The 17989-nt window shown below is 37.7% G+C and overlaps 2 protein-coding genes across 7 annotated transcripts in view; one reads left to right on the top strand and one right to left on the bottom strand.

Moving 5' to 3' along the window:
- Positions 1 to 17989, bottom strand: part of LOC119512040 (WD repeat containing planar cell polarity effector) — a 521497-nt gene that overhangs the window by 162072 nt on the left and 341436 nt on the right. The gene's annotated exons all lie outside the window — the stretch shown is intronic.
- On the top strand, positions 10574 to 12615 carry LOC119512042 (stress-70 protein, mitochondrial-like). Its single transcript, XM_037806600.1, is given in 4 exon segments — positions 10574 to 10757; positions 10760 to 10894; positions 10897 to 11591; positions 11593 to 12615. Coding segments are annotated over 4 exon segments (2037 nt in total).

Genomic DNA, 17989 nt, shown 5'->3' with positions numbered 1-17989 from the left:
TCTCTTAATTTATGGAACAAATACAAAGTCCGCAAGGATGTAAAATACTTGAAAAACACTATCAATCAACTGGACCTAGTTAGCAATTACAGTCAACTCAGCAAAAGCAAAATATACATTACTTTCAAGTACACATGGATTATTCATCAAGACAGACTATATGCTGGGCCTTAAACAAGTCTCAATAAATTTAAAAAGACTGAAATCATAAAGAACATATTCTGTGATTACAAAGGAACTAAATTAGAAGTCAATATGAAAAATATCTGGAAAATTCCCAAATATTTCAATATTAAAAACACACTTTTAAATACCCTGTGGGCCAAGGAAGACATCACAAGGAGAATTATTTTGAGCTGAATGAAAATACAAACCCAGCATATCAAAGTTACTGAGATTCAGCTATAGCAGTGTACATAAGGGAATTTCTAGCTTTAAATGCTTATATTAATAATAGAATTGTCTAAATTTATGACATAAGCTTCCACCTTAAGAATCTAAATAAAAGAGTAAATTAAATGAAATGTAGAAGGAAGGAAAAAAATAAAGATAGAAATCAATGAAATAAAACAGGGGTTGGCAAACTACAACCTGAGTACCAAATCTGGTCTACTGTTTTTGTATGGCCTGCAAGAAAAGAATAGTTTTTATATTTTTAGATGGTGAAAAAAATTCAAAATAAGAATAGCATTTTGTGACACACAAAAAATTATGAGGATGGAGAAGGAGGAGAAGAAGGAAGAGGGGTAAAATGGAGGAGGAAGAGTAGCAGGGAGAGGAGAGGGAGAAGGGAAAATACAATTCATTTTAGAACACTAGCATTACAATAATATCAAAATCCCATTTTTAATACCTGAAAAGGGTTTTTAGAGCATTGTTTGTTCAAGCAGGAAATGGGAAGCAACCTAATAATGATATTTTAAACTATTGGAAATTTAGTCTTTTTGATTGCAGTATATTTAATTAAAGAAGAGTGCTATACTAAGGTCATTAAATAATTGGGACATAGGCTGACAGTATATTCACTGCATCCTGGCTCACTGGGTTTAGTTTCAGGAATACAGTGGTGAACAAAACTAAGAAGTTCCTTAGCTTCACACAGTATTTTTCAATTATAGGGAAAATTACTAAAGTTAAAAAAAAATCAAGTACCCTTTCATATTTCTAATAACTTATTCCAATTAGTAAAACAATAACAATTCTTTCAGCTAAAAATATCCACTTTAAGCATGAAGGCTCCTAGGTGCAGACTATATCTTTTAAAAAAATCATAATAGTTATCATAATCTGATAAAAATCATATAAAACAAATTACTACCAAATGTTTGAGAAGTAATATGAAATGCACACTAGAAAATCTAAAAAACTTGGAGCAAAGTTTGAATCTACAGCAGAAACTGGATTGTGCAATTTGAGTGGTAGACAAGAAATTAACCCCAAATTTTAGTGCCTACTCTCGTCCCAGATCTAGTTGCTTGGTAAAGCAGCTCTCCAGGGCTTTCCAAGTCAGGCATTAGGGTATTCAACCATGAAACATGTGTTCAAAATTTAACAAACACAAGGGAGCTGGAATTCCAGGCTGTGGAAGGAATATTTTGTTCATTCTGGCAATAATAGAAGCACAGACACCATATATTGAAAAAGAGAGAACACCAGCACAAGAAATACTCAGCTATTCATTAATTTGGAGTCACCTACCCTTTCCTAAACATGGTTATTTACAAAATTCTGCTTGGAAAATTAAATAAGTTGCTTTACAGATTTGCCTTCTGTTTTAAACATACACTGGGACCTGACTGGAAGAAACTGCCTACTTTAGCTTGTATCTTTAATCTTGGGCTTATCTTGGCTTTTCTCCCTAATTTCCACCTTCTCTCTTTAACACTGCACTGCACTCAAACGTACTCATTCCATAACCGATGTTTGTGACTGATAAACCTATCTCATGGTTCAATTAGGTGTTTTCTTCACCAAATAGTCAATGTATTTGCTAGAAGCAGTAGGTCTTGAAGTCAGAGCACAGAGGCTTTGGGGTGAAATCTGGGTTTAAAATCCTGGATCTGGTCCTTCCTTGCTGTGCAGTTGTAGGCAAATTAATCATCTTCTATAAAGCTTGGGTTCCTCCTCTGAAACTATTTTACAGGACTGTGGTGAGAATTTGACGTAACACCTATAAAGCTCTTAGTATAATCACTAACATTTGGTAGATGCTCAACCATAGTGACCTTCCAAAGAGCAGGGACTATTTCTCTAGTAAATTTTGAAAATGTATGTTGAAGGGAAGTTATTTAAAATTCATGCCCATTTATTAAACCCTGTTTTACTTACAAAGATTCCAAGGGCAACATTACTTCCTTCCAAAATTAGTTGATAAATTCATTGCAATTCCAATTCAAATCCAAGGGAGATTTTAAAAACTTGACAAAATTATTCTAAAATTCATAAATAGTCTAAAATAGCCAAGAATATTCTGAAAGATAAAAGGAAATGATAGATGATGGTAGAAATGTGTCCTCCACATATTAAAACATATTTTAAAATCCCAAAAACTAAAATGGTATGATGCCGACACAAAAATAAGACTATCAATGGACTAGAATAGAGAACACTCATTATTACCCTATCAGGTACTAACTCATTACTATATGCCAGGCACTTCATAGATATTAACTCATTTAATATTTAAAACAAACTGATACTTTAAATATTCTTATCATCACTTTTACAGGTATAAGGTGGAGGTAAACAGAGTCGGATAAATTACACAATCATTCAGCTAGTAAGTAACAACGCTTAGATTTGAATCAAGGTAATCTGGGGTACTTCTATGCATATAATATCTAGAAATGGATTCACATATATTCATATGCATATATATGAATTTAATATATAGTAAAGGAAGTATTTCAAATCACTGAGTGAAGATTTCAATAAATGGTATTGGTGCAACAGGCTGGCCATTTGGAGATATGCTATACAAAGGGTTAGTATTCCTAATGTACAAAAATATTTTAAAAACCAATAAGATGGGAAATACCCTAACAGAAAACTAGCAAAGGTCACAATCAGGCAATTCACAAAATAAAAAATATAAATGACAATAAACGTATAGAAAGATGTTTGATCTCTGTTAAAGAATATATTGGACTAAGTCATCCTGAAATAGTCTTATGCAGTTAATGGGAGTATATATTGGTAAAACTTTCTAGAGGTCATTTGATGATATGTATTCAAAATTTTACACAGTCACACTCTGTAACCCAACATTTCCATTTCAGGAATCCCTCCTAATGAAATAATTGGACAACTGTGAAAAAATTATATGTACAAGGATATTCACTGCAATATTGTTTCTAATGGTAAAAACCAAGAAACAGCCTAAATATTCACCAACAGGATATTGGTTAAACACATTCTGATATGCCCATGAAATGGAATCCAATATGATGATACAGACATATATTTATTGACATGGAAAACAGCAATGTCCTACTGTTGAGTGGAAAAAAAAATCAAGTTACAAATGAAAAGTATAGTGAAAGTACATACATTTTCACAGAGAGATATTGAAGGATGTTCATTTCCAGATTGTAAGAATTCAAGTGATTTTTATATTTTATACTTTATGATACTGTTTTATTTTTATTATAGTATATTTATTCTTAAAATATATGTTTTTATTTTTATCTAAGGACTTGCTGAATCATACTGATTTTGCTTACAAAATATACCCTCCTTTCCATTCCTATAAACAGGCCCTATTTCAGGTCCTCATTATTTCTTGCAATAGCCATGTAATAACAATAATTGCCCTGTCTTAGTAATAAATAACACATGATTATCTGTATAGTATTTCCCAGTTTGCAAAGTACATTAATTTACATTATCCCAATTGAGACTCTAAAACAACCTTATGAGTAGTTACTGTTCAAAATACCTACTTTTTTAAAAACACAGTTTTATTGAGATATATTCATATACCCTACAATCAACCGTTCACAGTACCATCATATAGTCATGCATTCATCACCACAATCTATTTTTGAACAATTTCCTTACTCCAAAATAAATAAAATAAATAAATAAATAAAAGTAAAAAGAACACCTAAAACATTCCATCTCAAGTACCTACTTTTTAAACACAGGAGTGATATTATCATATGATCAGGGGACTGCAAACTTTTCTGTAAAGGGCCAAATAATGAATTATTTTAGACTTTACAAGCTGTATTGTCTCTGTTGCAACTACTCAACTCTGCCCTCGTGAAGTGAAAGCAGCCATAGGCAGTAAGTAAACAAAGGAGTATGGCTGTGTTCCAATGAAAATTTCAGGTATGGACACTGAAATTTGAATTTCATAAATTTTCAGGTGAAAAGTAATACTATTCTTCTTTTGATTTCTCCCCCATCCATTAAAAATGTAAAAACCATTCTTAGCTTGGGCTAGATTTGGCCCTCAGATCATAGTTTGCCCACTCCTGGTTTAGGCTGCCAAATGGAGAATAAACTGAAGAAAGACAAGATTCAGGTAAAAGCATAAAATAGACAAAAAGGTGGGTCCTTTCAGAGCATTTCTTCAGGTCTACCACCCTCACATTGAACTTTTTAAATATTCAAGGCCCACTTGCTATATTGCTGTGTATCCTATATAGGATCTTTTACCACTGATTAATGCCAATGCAAAAGAGGATTATTTTCAGGCTAACATACTTTTTTTGGTGATAATTTTGTGATCCAATTGATATTATTCTTTAGCCTCTTAAGAACAGATATCTTAGGGATAAGAAATCACTTATAGGTAGGGATAACCCAATTTAATTTATAAACTTTTAAATTTAAAGGAGGTAACACTTCTCAGTATATAGGCTACAGACCTCTGGCTAGATGAAAATTTAAACAGTAAGAATTGATCTATTAGAAAACATGATAAAATTTTTTTGATACCTTTAATGTGAAATCTCAAATGTAAAAGGTGGGTTCATGAGCTTAAATAGAATTTTCTCTGTGGCCTTAACATTCTCTTGTTTTGTTCTTCCTTAAGACAGAACTTGGTTTATAAGCAAAGTTATCTAAGAAGAATGTGGATGAAGTGTTCTGAATAAAGGCTTTATTTTTGCAAATAAAAAATAAATTAAAATTATTCCTCTCCTTCCCTTAATTTGGTTTTCCTCTTTTACATGTAAAAATCCTTATGGATTAGGGTTAAAATTAGGATTAAGGTTAATTTATTGTGATGGTTAAGTTCATGTGTCAACTTGGCAGCCATACATATCTCCTTAAACCATACTTAATCTCTAAATAAAAACAGCAATTTGAAAGCAGCAAGAGAAAAATGATTCACCACATACAAAGGAAGTGAAATAAGACTAAGTATTGATTTCTCATCAGAAACCACGGAGGCAAGAAGGCTGTGGTACAATATATTTAAGAAACTGAAAGAGAAAGATTGCCAGCCAAGAATTCTTTATCCGACAAAGCCGTTCTTCAAAAATGAGGGGGAGTTTAAAATATTCACAGATTAAACAGAAGCTGAGAGAGTTTGTTAATAAGAGACCTGCCCTATAAGAAATACTAAAGAGAGTTCTGCTGACTGAAAAGAAAAGCTAGAGGATATAACATGGGACTGTAAAACACAGTGAACCCTTGAGTGGACAATGACTGTGATTAACAGTACAAATATAAAAATGTGCATTCATGAACCAGAACAAATGTACATCACTATTACAAGAGTTAATAATAGAGCAGTGTATGGGTAAAAATGCACCTATTGCAAAATATGGACTACAGTTAACAGTCATCTCTTAATATTCATTCATCAACAGTAACAAATGTACCACACCACTGCTAGTGATCAATAATAGGGAGGGATAAGGGATATTTGGGTTTTTTTTGGAGTAATGAAAATGTTCTAAAATTTATTGTGATTATGAGTGCACAACTACATGATACTGTGAGCCATTGATTGCATACTTTGGAAGGACGGCATGGTGAGTGACTATATATCAATTAAACTGCTAAAAAAAAAACACAAACTGGGCGATGACATCATCATCATGGTGATGTAAATAGCTACCGAAAACTCTTCTCCAGAAATTCAATGAAAAAAAAGGACAATTCTGAATTGTTTGAAACTCTAGAGGAGGATATAGCCTGGAGAAAGGCTCTGCAAAGGCCGAAATAAGAGAAGAAATATCAGCAGGCAGACAAGCGAGTGAGTGTCCCACCGGAAAAGCCACCAGAGTGGAGAATGCGCAGCCAACTTGCAGATGAGTGAGTGAGTGTCCCACCTGGAAAGCCGCTGGAAAGCTGCCAAGGAGTGTGGAGTGGGCAGTTGAACTGCAGATAAGCAAATGAGTATCCCACCCAGAAAGCCGCCAGGGAGTGGGGAGTAGGCAGCTTATCTGCAGATGAGCAAGTGAGTGTCCCACCTGAAAAGCCGCTGGGGAGTGGGGAGTGGGCAGCTGACCAGCAGAGAAGCAAGTGAGCCTCCTGCCCAGAAAGCCGCTGGGGAAATGGGCATCCAGTGCCAAAGATGAGTGGACTCATGGCCAAGAATCCATGTGCCAGGGACATGCCATCACAGCAAGCAAAGGAGAGCAGAAGGGGTAGTTCTCCATGACCCATGCAGCTATATTTGGCTGGAGACAGCCTCACACAGCACCACAGCCAAAAGCTTCCTTGAGGGAAAATTCAGGATTCAGCAGGCTTGTGATGGAGTCCACCCTTCCTCCATGGGAGCCTGCAGAGTGCACAGCCTAGAGGCAGGGGTGCTGCACGGAAGTGGCAGGAACCCTCTCCCAATCCTAGGGACCTGTGGCACCCTGTAGAGAGGGACTGAGGGGCATTAGAACTAGAGGGAAGATGTGCTGTTCTGCAGCTCCAGGGTATGCCACCTACAGCCCCGGGAAAGGCTGGGATCACTGTGTCCTGAAGTGGTCTCCCTGCCAAACTGCATAGGGCATGCCCCTCACTCACAGGACTGGTGGCCCTCACTGCACACAGAAAATTGGTGCACCGATAGGACTTCCACAAGGTTTGGACTCCCACTTAGTGTACAGATGAAGTTGGGGAGAACTGGCTTGAGGATAAGAGGTGATTCAGGAGGCTCATTTGCTGATCGTTCAGGGAAAGTGTACTCCACGAAGCTGTAGCTCTATCAAACTATATATAAGTATTCAAATAAGCCTACACAACCTAAAAGAACCTTATCAAGATAAGCAAATGCCAAGAGGCCAAAAACACAGAAAACCATAAGGAAACCAGAAGATATGAATAATCCAAATGCCCAAGTTAAAAAGCCAGATGAGACACAGAATTTGGAGAAATTAGTCAAATAAGTACTCACAAACATCAATATCATGGCTCAGGATAATAAGGGTATGAAGAGGACCCTAGAAGAGCATAAAGAAGAATTTTAAAGAGTAAATTAAAAAAATAGATCTTATGGAAATAAAAGATTCTTTTGATCAAATTAAAAAGATTCTTGAGTCACATAAGATCAGATTTGAAGAGGCAGAGGGAAGAATTAGTGAACTCAAAGACAGCATGATGGAAAGTGAAAGCAGAAAAGAACAAATAGTGAAAAAAATCGAAAAGTTGAAGTAGATCTCGGGAAATGGTGGACAACATGAAGCACTGAAATATAAGAATCACCAGTGTGCTGGTTTGAATGTATTATGTCCCCCAGAAAAAGCCATATTCTTTGATGCAATCTTGTGGGGCAGACTTATTAGTGGGGATTAAATTGAATGTTTGGATTAGGTTGTTTGCATGGAAATGTGTCCCACCCAAATGTAGGTGATAACTTTGATGAGATATTTCCATGGAGGTGTGGCCCCACCCATTCAGGGTGGGCCTAGATCAGTGGAGCCATAAAGATGAGCTCACAAACAGAAGAAACTCAGTGCAGCTGTGAGTGACATTTTGAAGAGCAGCTATAGCCAAGAGGGACACTTTGAAGAAAGCACAGGAGCTGCAGATGAGAGACATTTTGAAGGTGGCCAGTGAAAACAGACTGGCTCTGGGGAAGCTAAGAGAGGACAAATACCCCAACGGCAGCCTAGAGAGGAACATCCTGGGAGAAAGCCATTTTGAAACCAGAACTTTGTAGCAGATGCCAGCCACGTGCCTTTCCAGCTAACAGAGGTTTTCCAGACACTATTGGCCATCCTCCAGTGAAGGTACCCGATTGCTGATGTGTTACCTTGGACACTTTATGGCCTTAAGACTGTAACTGTGTAACCAAATAAACACCCTTTATAAAAGCCGGCAGCATTAGCAAACTAGAACAACCGGCATACCAGAAGGGGAAGAGAAAAGGGCTAGGAAGAGTATTCAGAGACATCATTGGGGAAAACTTCCCAACCCATCTAAACAACATAAATATGCAAATCATAGATGCCCAATGAACTCCAAATAGAATAAATCCAAATAAACCCACTCTGAGACATATTCTGATCAGATTGTCAAATACTGAAGAGAAGGAGAAAGTTCTGAAAGCAGCAACAGAGAAGCGATTCACCACATACAAGGAAACAACGTAAGACTAAGTAGTCACTACTCAGCAGCCACCATGGAGGTGAGAAGGCAGTGGTATGACATATTTAAAATTCTGAAAGAGAAACACTGCCAACAAGAATTTTTGATCCAGCAAAGCTCTTCTTCAAATTTGACGGAGAGCTTAAAATTTTCACAGAAAAACAGAAGCTGAGAGAATTTACTAACAAGAGACCTGCCCTACAAGAAATACTAATGAGAGCTCTACAGGGTGAGAAAAAAAGAAAGGAGAGAGAGATCTGGAGAAGGGCACAGAACTGAAGCGCTTTAGTAAGGGTACCTTAAAGGAAATAGAGAGAGGGGAAAAATACATCTGACAAATAAAAACCAAAGGATATGAAGGCTGATTCAAGAACCTTCACAGTAATAACACTGAATGTGAATGGATTAAACTCCCCAATTAAAAGACATAGACTGGCAGAATGCGTTAAGACACATGAACCATCAATATGTTGCTTACAAGAGACTCATCTTAGACCCAGAAACACAAAGAAATTGAAAGTGAACAAATGGAAAAAATATATATTCCATGCAAGCTACAGTCAAAAAAAAGCAGGGGTAGCAATACTAATCTCAGATAAAATAGACTTGAAATGTAAGGATGTCATAAGAGACAAAGAAGGACACTATATACTAATAAAAGGGACAATTCAATGAGAAGAAATTACAATCATAAATGTCTATGCACCCAATCAAGGTGCCCCAAAGTACATGAGACAAACATTGGCAAACTGAAGGAAGCAACAGCTGTTTCCACAATAAATGCAGGAGACTTCAATACATCACTCTCTCCTATAGATAGATCAATCAGACAGAGGACCAATAAGGAAATTGAAAAACTAAACAATTAGATGAATGAATTTGACGTAACAGACATACATAGAGCATAACATCTCAAATCAGCAGGATACACATTCTTCTCTAGTGCCGATGGAATTTTCTCCAGGATAGATCATATGCTGGTGTATAAAACAAGCCTCAACAAATTTAAAAAGATGGAAGTTATTCAAAGCACATTCTCTGATCACAATGGAATACAACTAGAAGTTAATAACCATCAAAGATCTAGAACATTCACAAATATCTGGAGGTTAAACAACACACTCCTAAACATCAGTGGGTTAAACAGGAAATTGCAAGAGAAACTGCTAACTATCTAGAGATGAATGAAAATGAAAGCACAACATATAAAAACTTAAGGGATGCAGTGAAGGCAGTACTGAGGGGGAAATTTACAGCTCTACATGCATACATTAAAAAGGAAGAAAGGGCTAAAATCAAAGAACTAATGGAACAACTGAAGAAGCTAGAAAATGAACAGTAAAGTAATCCTAAACCAAGTAGAAGAAAAGAAATAACAAGGATTAAAGCAGAAATGATATAGAGAATAAACAAACAAAAAACAATAGAGAGAATGAATAAAACCAAAAGTTGGTTCTTCAAGAAAATCAACAAGATTGAGAAGCCCTTAGCTACACAAAATCAAGAAGAGAGAAGACCCAAATAAACAAAATAATAAATGACAGGACATTACTGTGGATCCCAAAGAAATCTTAAAAACATGAGGATACTATGAACAATTGTATGCCAACTAACTAGATAATTTAGAGGGAATGAACAATTTCCTGGAAACACATGAACAACCTAGACTGACCAAAGAAGAAATAGAAGACCTCAACAAACCAATCACAAGCAAAGAGATCCAATCAGTCATCAAAAAGCTTCCCACAAATAAATGCCCAGGGCCAGATGGCTTCACAGGGGAATTCTACCAAACTTTCCAAAAAGAACTTACCCTAATCTTTCTTGAACTCTTTCAAAAAAGCAAAGAAAATGGAACACTACCTAACTCATTTTATGAAGCTAACATCACTCTAATACCAAAACTAGGTAAAGATGCTACAAGAAAGGAAACATACAGGCCAATCTCCCTCATGAATATAGACGCAAAAATTCTAAACAAAATACTTGCAAATTGAATGCAAAGACACATTAAAAAATCATACAGCTAGTCGCCATGATAACTGCCAGCCGAGCCACAGCTGCCCGTCTTGTCCACTCCCCAGCCTCCCAGAGTTCCATGGCCACCCACCACCAGGATGGCTGGAATGGCCTTAGTCACAAGGCTTTTAGAATTATTTCAAGGCGGGACTACACATCAGAAGCAATCAAGGGAGCAGTTGTTGGTATTGATTTGGGTACTACAACTCCTGTGTGGCAGTTATGGAAGGTAAACAAGCAAAGGTGCTGGAGAATGCCGAAGGTGCCAGAACCACCCCTTCAGTTGTGGCCTTTACAGCAGATGGTGAGTGTCTTGTTGGTATGCCAGCCAAGAGACAGGCGTCACCAACCCAAATAACACATTCTATGCCACCAAGCTTCTTATTGGCCGGCGATATGATGACCCTGAAGTACAGAAAGATATTAAAAATGTTCCCTTTAAAATTGTTCGTGCCTCCAATGGTGATGCCTGGGTTGAAGCTCATGGAAAACTCTATTCTCCAAGTCAAATTGGAGCATTTGTGTTGATGAAGATGAAGGAGATTGCAGAAAATTACTTGGGACATACAGCAAAAAATGCTGTGATCACAGTCCCAGCTTATTTCAATGACTCTCAGAGACAGGCCACTAAGGATACTGGTCAGATATCTGGACTAAATGTTCTTCGAGTGATTAATGAACCCACAGCTACTGCTCTGGCCTCTGGTCTAGACAAATCAGAAGATAAAATCATTGCTGTATATGATTTAGGTGGTGGAACCTTTGATATTTTTATTCTGGAAATTCAAAAAGGAGTGTTTGAGGTAAAATCCACCAATGGAGATACTTTCTTAGGTGGTGAAGACTTTGACCAGGCCTTGCTACAACACATTGTGAAGGAGTTCAAGACAGACACAGGGGTTGATTTGACCAAAGACAATATGGTGCTTCAGAGGGTGTGGGAAGCTGCTGAGAAGGCCAAGTGTGAACTCTCTTCATCTGTACAGACTGACATCAACTTGCCATATCTTACAATGGGCGCTTCTGGACCCAACCAAGCATCTGAACATGAAGCTGATCCGGGCTCAGTTTGAGGGGATTGTCAGTGAACTAATCCGGAGAACTATTGCCCCATGCCAGAAAGCCACGCAAGATGCAGAAGTCAGCAAGAGCGACATAGGAGAAGTGATTCTTGTTGGTGGCATGACCAGGATGCCCAAGGTTCAGCAGACAGTGCAGGATCTTTTTGGCTGAGCCCCAAGTAAAGCTGTCAATCCTGATGAGGCTGTGGCCACTGGAGCTGCCATCCAAGGAGGTGTGTTGGCTGGTGATGTCACAGATGTATTGCTTCTGGATGTCACTCCCCTGTCTCTGGGTATTGAGACTTTGGGAGGTGTCTTTACTAAACTTATTAACAGGAACACCACTATTCCAACCAAGAAGAGCCAGGAATTCTCTACAGCTGCTGATGGACAGACACAAGTGGAGATTAAAGTCTGTCAGGGTGAGAGAGAAATGGCTGGAGACAACAAACTTCTTGGACAGTTTACTTTGATTGGAATTCCCCCAGCCCCTCCTGGAGTCCCTCAGATTGAAGTTACATTTGACATTGATATCAATGGGATCGTTCATGTTTCTGACAAAGATAAGGGCACAGGATGGGAGCAGCAGATTGTTATCCAGTCTTCTGGTGGGTTAAGCAAAGATGATATTGAAAATATGGTTAAAAATGCAGAGAAGTACGCTGAGGAAGATCGGAGAAAGAAGGAACGAGTCAAAGCAGTTAATATGTCCGAAGGAATCATTCATGACACAGAAACCAAGATGGAAGAATTCAAGAATCAACTGCCTGCAGATGAGTGCAACAAGCTAAAAGAAGAGATTTCCAAGATGCAGGAGCTCCTGGCTCGGAAAGATAGTGAAATAGGAGAAAACATGAGACAGGCAGCATCCTCCCTTCAGCAGGCATCATTGAAGCTCTTCGAAATGGCATACAAACAGATGGCATCTGAACGAGAAGGCTCTGGAAGTTCTGGCTCTGGGGAACAAAAGGAAGATCAAAAGGAAGAGAAACAATAGTCGCAGTAAACTTTGGAGCATGAAGAACATGTTATGGCACATGGGAGTGAAGGGACTTCCTGAGCAGAAATGGAGCAAACTTCAGTCTTACTGTGTTTTTGCAGTATTCTATATATAATTCCCTTAATGTGTAAATTTAGTGACCATTAGCTAATGATCATTTAATGAATGATAATTCCAACAGTACAAACTTCATGATGTTCTGTCCCTAGCCTGTCATTTTCCAGCTTCAGGTAAAAGTGGAGAGGACAATTTATTTATAATTATAAAGACTTAACATTGTTTTGTGCTGAATTCACCATATTTTTAAGGTTTAAGACGTGTCACATAACAGTCACAGAACGGGTGTGAAACCATTTGGGAGTGAGGTCCTTCTAGTTAGCTGTGTGCTGCTATACTGTCCTGAGGTACATGGGGTCCTTCTGCCAAGGCTTGCAAGGCAAGCCAGCCATGCCTTGTTGGAAAGCAGGGCAAGGGAAGCTAGCTCAATAGACAACTAAGCTAACTATTTCTTGGGTACAGTTTTTAAAACAAGGTGATGATGAGGCTCCCTAACTTTCCTAAGGCATACTTTCCTGTCTTATAGCCTGTGTGTCTGGCACCTATATCCTTGATAATTGTTCATTTTGATCCATTCTGGATTTTTAAAAAATTAAATATGAAAAGCATCTTGCTATCTTCATCTGTGAGGTAAGAGGCCCTGGCATTTAATTTCAGTACTACAACATGACCCATACTTGCTGCCCTGAAAGGAAATACAGGATTTTGCTATCATTAGCTAAAAATACAAATTCAAGATTTGAAAGGGATTATATAATGAAATCATGAGCAGTGTCACCAAGAACAAGTCTGGTTCAGTGGGGGTTTTTCCCTCTCCTTGTAGCCCTAATGTTGGTTTCGAATTTTGAAACAGTTTTCTAGTTATCATCTACCTGGCATGAAAAGTAAATCTATGGTTTCAGGCTGCTTAGAGCTGCACATGGGGAAAAAAGAGAGAATTGGCTTACAATAAAGTAACCAATAACTAATAATAAAAAAAAAAATCATACACCATGACCAAGTGGGGTTAATCCCAGGCATGCAAGGATGGTTCAACATAAGAAAATCAATCAATGTAATACAACACATTAACAAATCAAAAGGGAAAAATCAAATGATCATCTCAATAGATGCTGAAAAAGCATTCGACAAAACCTAGCAACCTTTTAAAATAAAAACACTTCAAAAGGTAGGAACTGAAGGACACTTCCTCAATATGATAAAGGGCATATATGAAAAACCCACAGCCAGTGTAGTACTTAATGACAAGAGACTGAAAGCTTTCCCACTAAGGTAAGCAATGAGACAAGGATGCTCACTGTCACCACTGTTATTCAACATTGTGCTAGAAGTGCTATCCAGAGCAATCCGGCAGACAAAGAAATAAAAGCATCCAGGTTGGAAAGGAAGATGTAAAACTGTCATTATTTGCAGATGATATGGTCTTTTATCTGGAAAACCCTGAGAAATCGACAACACAGCTACTTGTGCTAATGAACAAATTTAGCAAAGTAGCAGGATACAAGATTAACGCACATACGTCAGTAATGTTCCTGTACACTAGAAATGGCCTAACTAAAGAGACACTCAAGAAAAAGATTCCATTCTCGATAATAACTAAAAAAATCAAGCACCTAGGAATAAACTTAACCAAAGATGTAAAAGACCTATACATAGAAAATTACAGAACTTTACTAAAAGAAATAGAAGGGGACCTAAAAAGATGGAAAAATATTCCGTGTTCACGGATAGGAAGGCTAAATGTCGTTAAGATGTCAATTCTACCCAAACTCATCTACAGATTCAATGCAATTCCAATCAAAATTCCAACAACCTACTTTGCAGATTTGGAAAAGCTAGTTATCAAATTTATTTGGAAGGGAAAAATGTCTTGAATTGCTAAAAACATTCTAAAAAAAAGAAAGACAAAATGGGAGGTCTTACACTTCCTGACTTTGAAGCTTACTATAGAGCCATAGTAGTCAAAACAGCATGGTATTGGCTCAAAGATAGACATTCCGATCAATGGAATCGAACTAAGAATTTGGAAATAGATCCCCAGATCTATGGTCGAGTGATCTTTGATAAGGCCCCTAAATCTACTGAATTGGGACATAACAGTCTCTCCAACAAATGGAGCTTGGAAACTGAATATCCATATCCAAAAGAATAAAAGAAGACCCCTACTTCACACCCTACATAAAAATTAACTGCAACTGGATCAAAGACCTCAATATAAGAGACAGTACAGTAAAACCCCTAGAAGATAATGTGGGGAAACATCTTCAAGACCCTGTATTAGGAGGTTGCTTCTTAGACCTTACACCCAAAGAACAAGCTGCAAAGGAAAAAATAGATAAATGGGAAATTCTCGAAATTAAAAGCTTCTGTATCTCAAAGGAATTTGTCAAGAAGGTGAAGAGGCAGCCAACTCAGTGGGAAAAAATATTTGGAAACCATGTATCTGATAAATTACAGATATTCTACAACTCAATGACATAGTACAAACATTCCAATTACAAAATGGGCAAAACATATGAAAAGACATTTCTCCAAAGAGGAAATACAAATGGCTAAAAAACACATGAAAAAATGTTCGTCTTCACTAGCTATTAGGGAAGTACAAATTAAGACTCCAATGAGATAGCATCTCACACCAATTAGAATGGCTGCCATGAAACAAACAGGAAAGTACAAATGCTGAAGAGGATGTGGAGAAATTGGAACTTTTATTCATTACTGTTGGGACTATATAATGGTACAGCCATTCTGGAGGACAGTCTGGCGATACCTTAGAAAACTAGATATCTAGTTACACTACGATCCAGCAATTTCACTTCTCAGTATATACCTAGAAGATCTAAAAGCAGTGACACGAACAGATATTTGCACACCAATGTTCAGAGCAGCATTATTACAATTGCAAGAGGTGGAAACAATCCAAATGTCCTTCAACAGATGAGTGGATAAACAAAATGTAGTATATACACACAATGCAATACTACGCAGCAGTAAGAAGGAACAAGGTCGTGAAACATATGACAACGTGGATGAACCTTGAAGACAGAATGCTGAGTGAAATAAGCCAGACACAAAAAGAGAGACATTGTATGTTACCACCAATGTGAACTCTGTGAAAAACGTAACATAAATGTTTTATATTGTAGAATGTAGGGGAACTAGAGATAGACAGCTTCTAGTGAAGGGGGAACGATAATCTAATGAGAACAGATAAGATATTGAGAGTAATCTTAATGATTTGGGAATGCTCAGGAATAACTTTGGTTTGTTAATTTTCTTGGAGTATTGTAGGAACATGTTGGAAGCAATGTAGTTATTTTAGGTTATTTGTTTTTCATATTCCTTTGTTTTGTTTTGTTTTGTTTGAATTGCTTGTTTTTGTTTTCTTTTAATTTTCTGATAAAGTATTAAAAAAATTTACCCACAATGGTGCATAGACCTAAGCATACATGCCAAACACACACACACACACACACACACACACGTCATATATTCACTTAACAATACTCAGCTATCCTGTATACAATCAGAAATGCACTAACTCTCCCCAGAATAGAGTGCAAGTCCTTGAGCAATATTCACTCTTAAACTTGATATTCTGTAACTTAAATACTATGACATGAAGCTAATACAACTTACATCATATGATAATGGAATAAGATAGGGAAGGAAAAAAAGATATTTGCTTTATGTATATATACAAACATACTCATAACAAACCAAGGAAGAACTATAACCATTACAGTCTTCATTTCTGTAACTGGTCGCATGATCGTACCTCGTATTTATAACTACCTTCTTCTACTACCCATTCCATATTCCCTTTACCCTCAGCAAATACCTCAGCTGGTCATGGTTCTTTGTGATCAAAACCTTCATTCCTGAAATTTCTGGGCCATTGATAGTCCTGCCTGGATTGGATTGTTGCAGTTTTCTATTGACCTTAATCACAGGTTGTGATAATAGTAAGAGATGCCCTAAGGGATTGCCTGTACTCCATGGAAACTCTTCTTTTCTTCCCTTAAGTAATTGCTCTTTCCCTTTGACAGTCAGGATCAATCACCCCAGCCAGTACAGTAATTCTTCTTCTTTGCTTGTTGATTCAGAGGCATGAGAAGCCCAAAGTGGCCAAGTGGCAATCTTAACTTCCAATTCATTGGAATCATAGTTGTGTCTCCTGGTGGAAGCACTCCTCCTTTTGGAACTAAGACCGATTAGACCAACAGAGGTTAAGGTTGCAGGCACAGGAAGCAAAATTTTTTTAGTGGATCGCTAGGAGTAATAGTAAGTAGTGTCACTCCCATTTCCACCCCTTCATTCCTGGACCCGTGAATCCTGGCCATGGGAGAAAGAGTACCCTAAAGCAGATGCTGATTGAGAGCATATATAGCCTCCTGGAAAACACTGCCCCAGATCTGCAAGATATTGCCACCTAGTTGGTGCTGTAACTGAGTCTTCAAAAGGCCATTCCACCCTCTCTCTCTCTAACTGAGCCATCTCGACAGGTGAACTCGCTGCCCTCCCCACTACGTGGGACCCGACTCCCAGGGGTGTAAATCTCCCTGGCAATGCAGAATATGACTCCCAGGGATGAATGTGGACCCGGCATCATGGGACTGAGAGTATCTTCTTGACCAAAAGGGGGATGCAAAATGAGACGAAATAGTTTCAGTGGCTGAGAGATTTCAAATGGAGTCGAGAGGTCACTCTGGTGGACATTCTTATGCACTATATAGATAACACTTCTTAGGTTTTAATGTATTGGAATAGCTAGAAGTAAATACCTGAAACTACCAAACTCCAATCCAGCAGTGTGGACTCCTGAAGACCATTATATAATAATGTAGATTACAAGGGGTGACAGTGTGATTGTGAAGACCTTGTGGATCACACCCCCTTCATCTAGTGTATGGATGAGTAGAAAAATGGGGAAAAAACTAAAGGACAAATGGGGTGGGATGGGGGGATGATTTGGGTGTTCTTTTTTCACTTTTATTTTTTATTCTTGTTCTGGTTCTTTCTGATGTAAGGAAAATGTTCAGAGATAGACTGTGGTGATGAACGCATAACTATGTTATCATATTGTGGACAGTGGATTGTATACCATGGATGATTGTATGGTGTGTGAATGTATTTCAATAAAACTGAATTAAAAAAAAAAAAAAAAAAAAAGGCCATTCCACCATTCCATCAATACAGCTACTTCAGGATGATGGAGAACATAATAAAACCAGTGAATTCCATGAGGATGTGCCCATTCTTGCATTTCATTTTCTGGAAAGTGGGTTCACTGGCCAGAAGCAATGCTGTATGG

Source organism: Choloepus didactylus, chromosome 17 (assembly GCF_015220235.1).
Source record: "Choloepus didactylus isolate mChoDid1 chromosome 17, mChoDid1.pri, whole genome shotgun sequence".
In the NCBI taxonomy this organism is placed as follows: Eukaryota; Metazoa; Chordata; class Mammalia; order Pilosa; family Megalonychidae; genus Choloepus; species Choloepus didactylus.
Note: the sequence above shows the minus strand (reverse complement) of the source record. Positions and strands in the feature narration are given on the sequence as shown.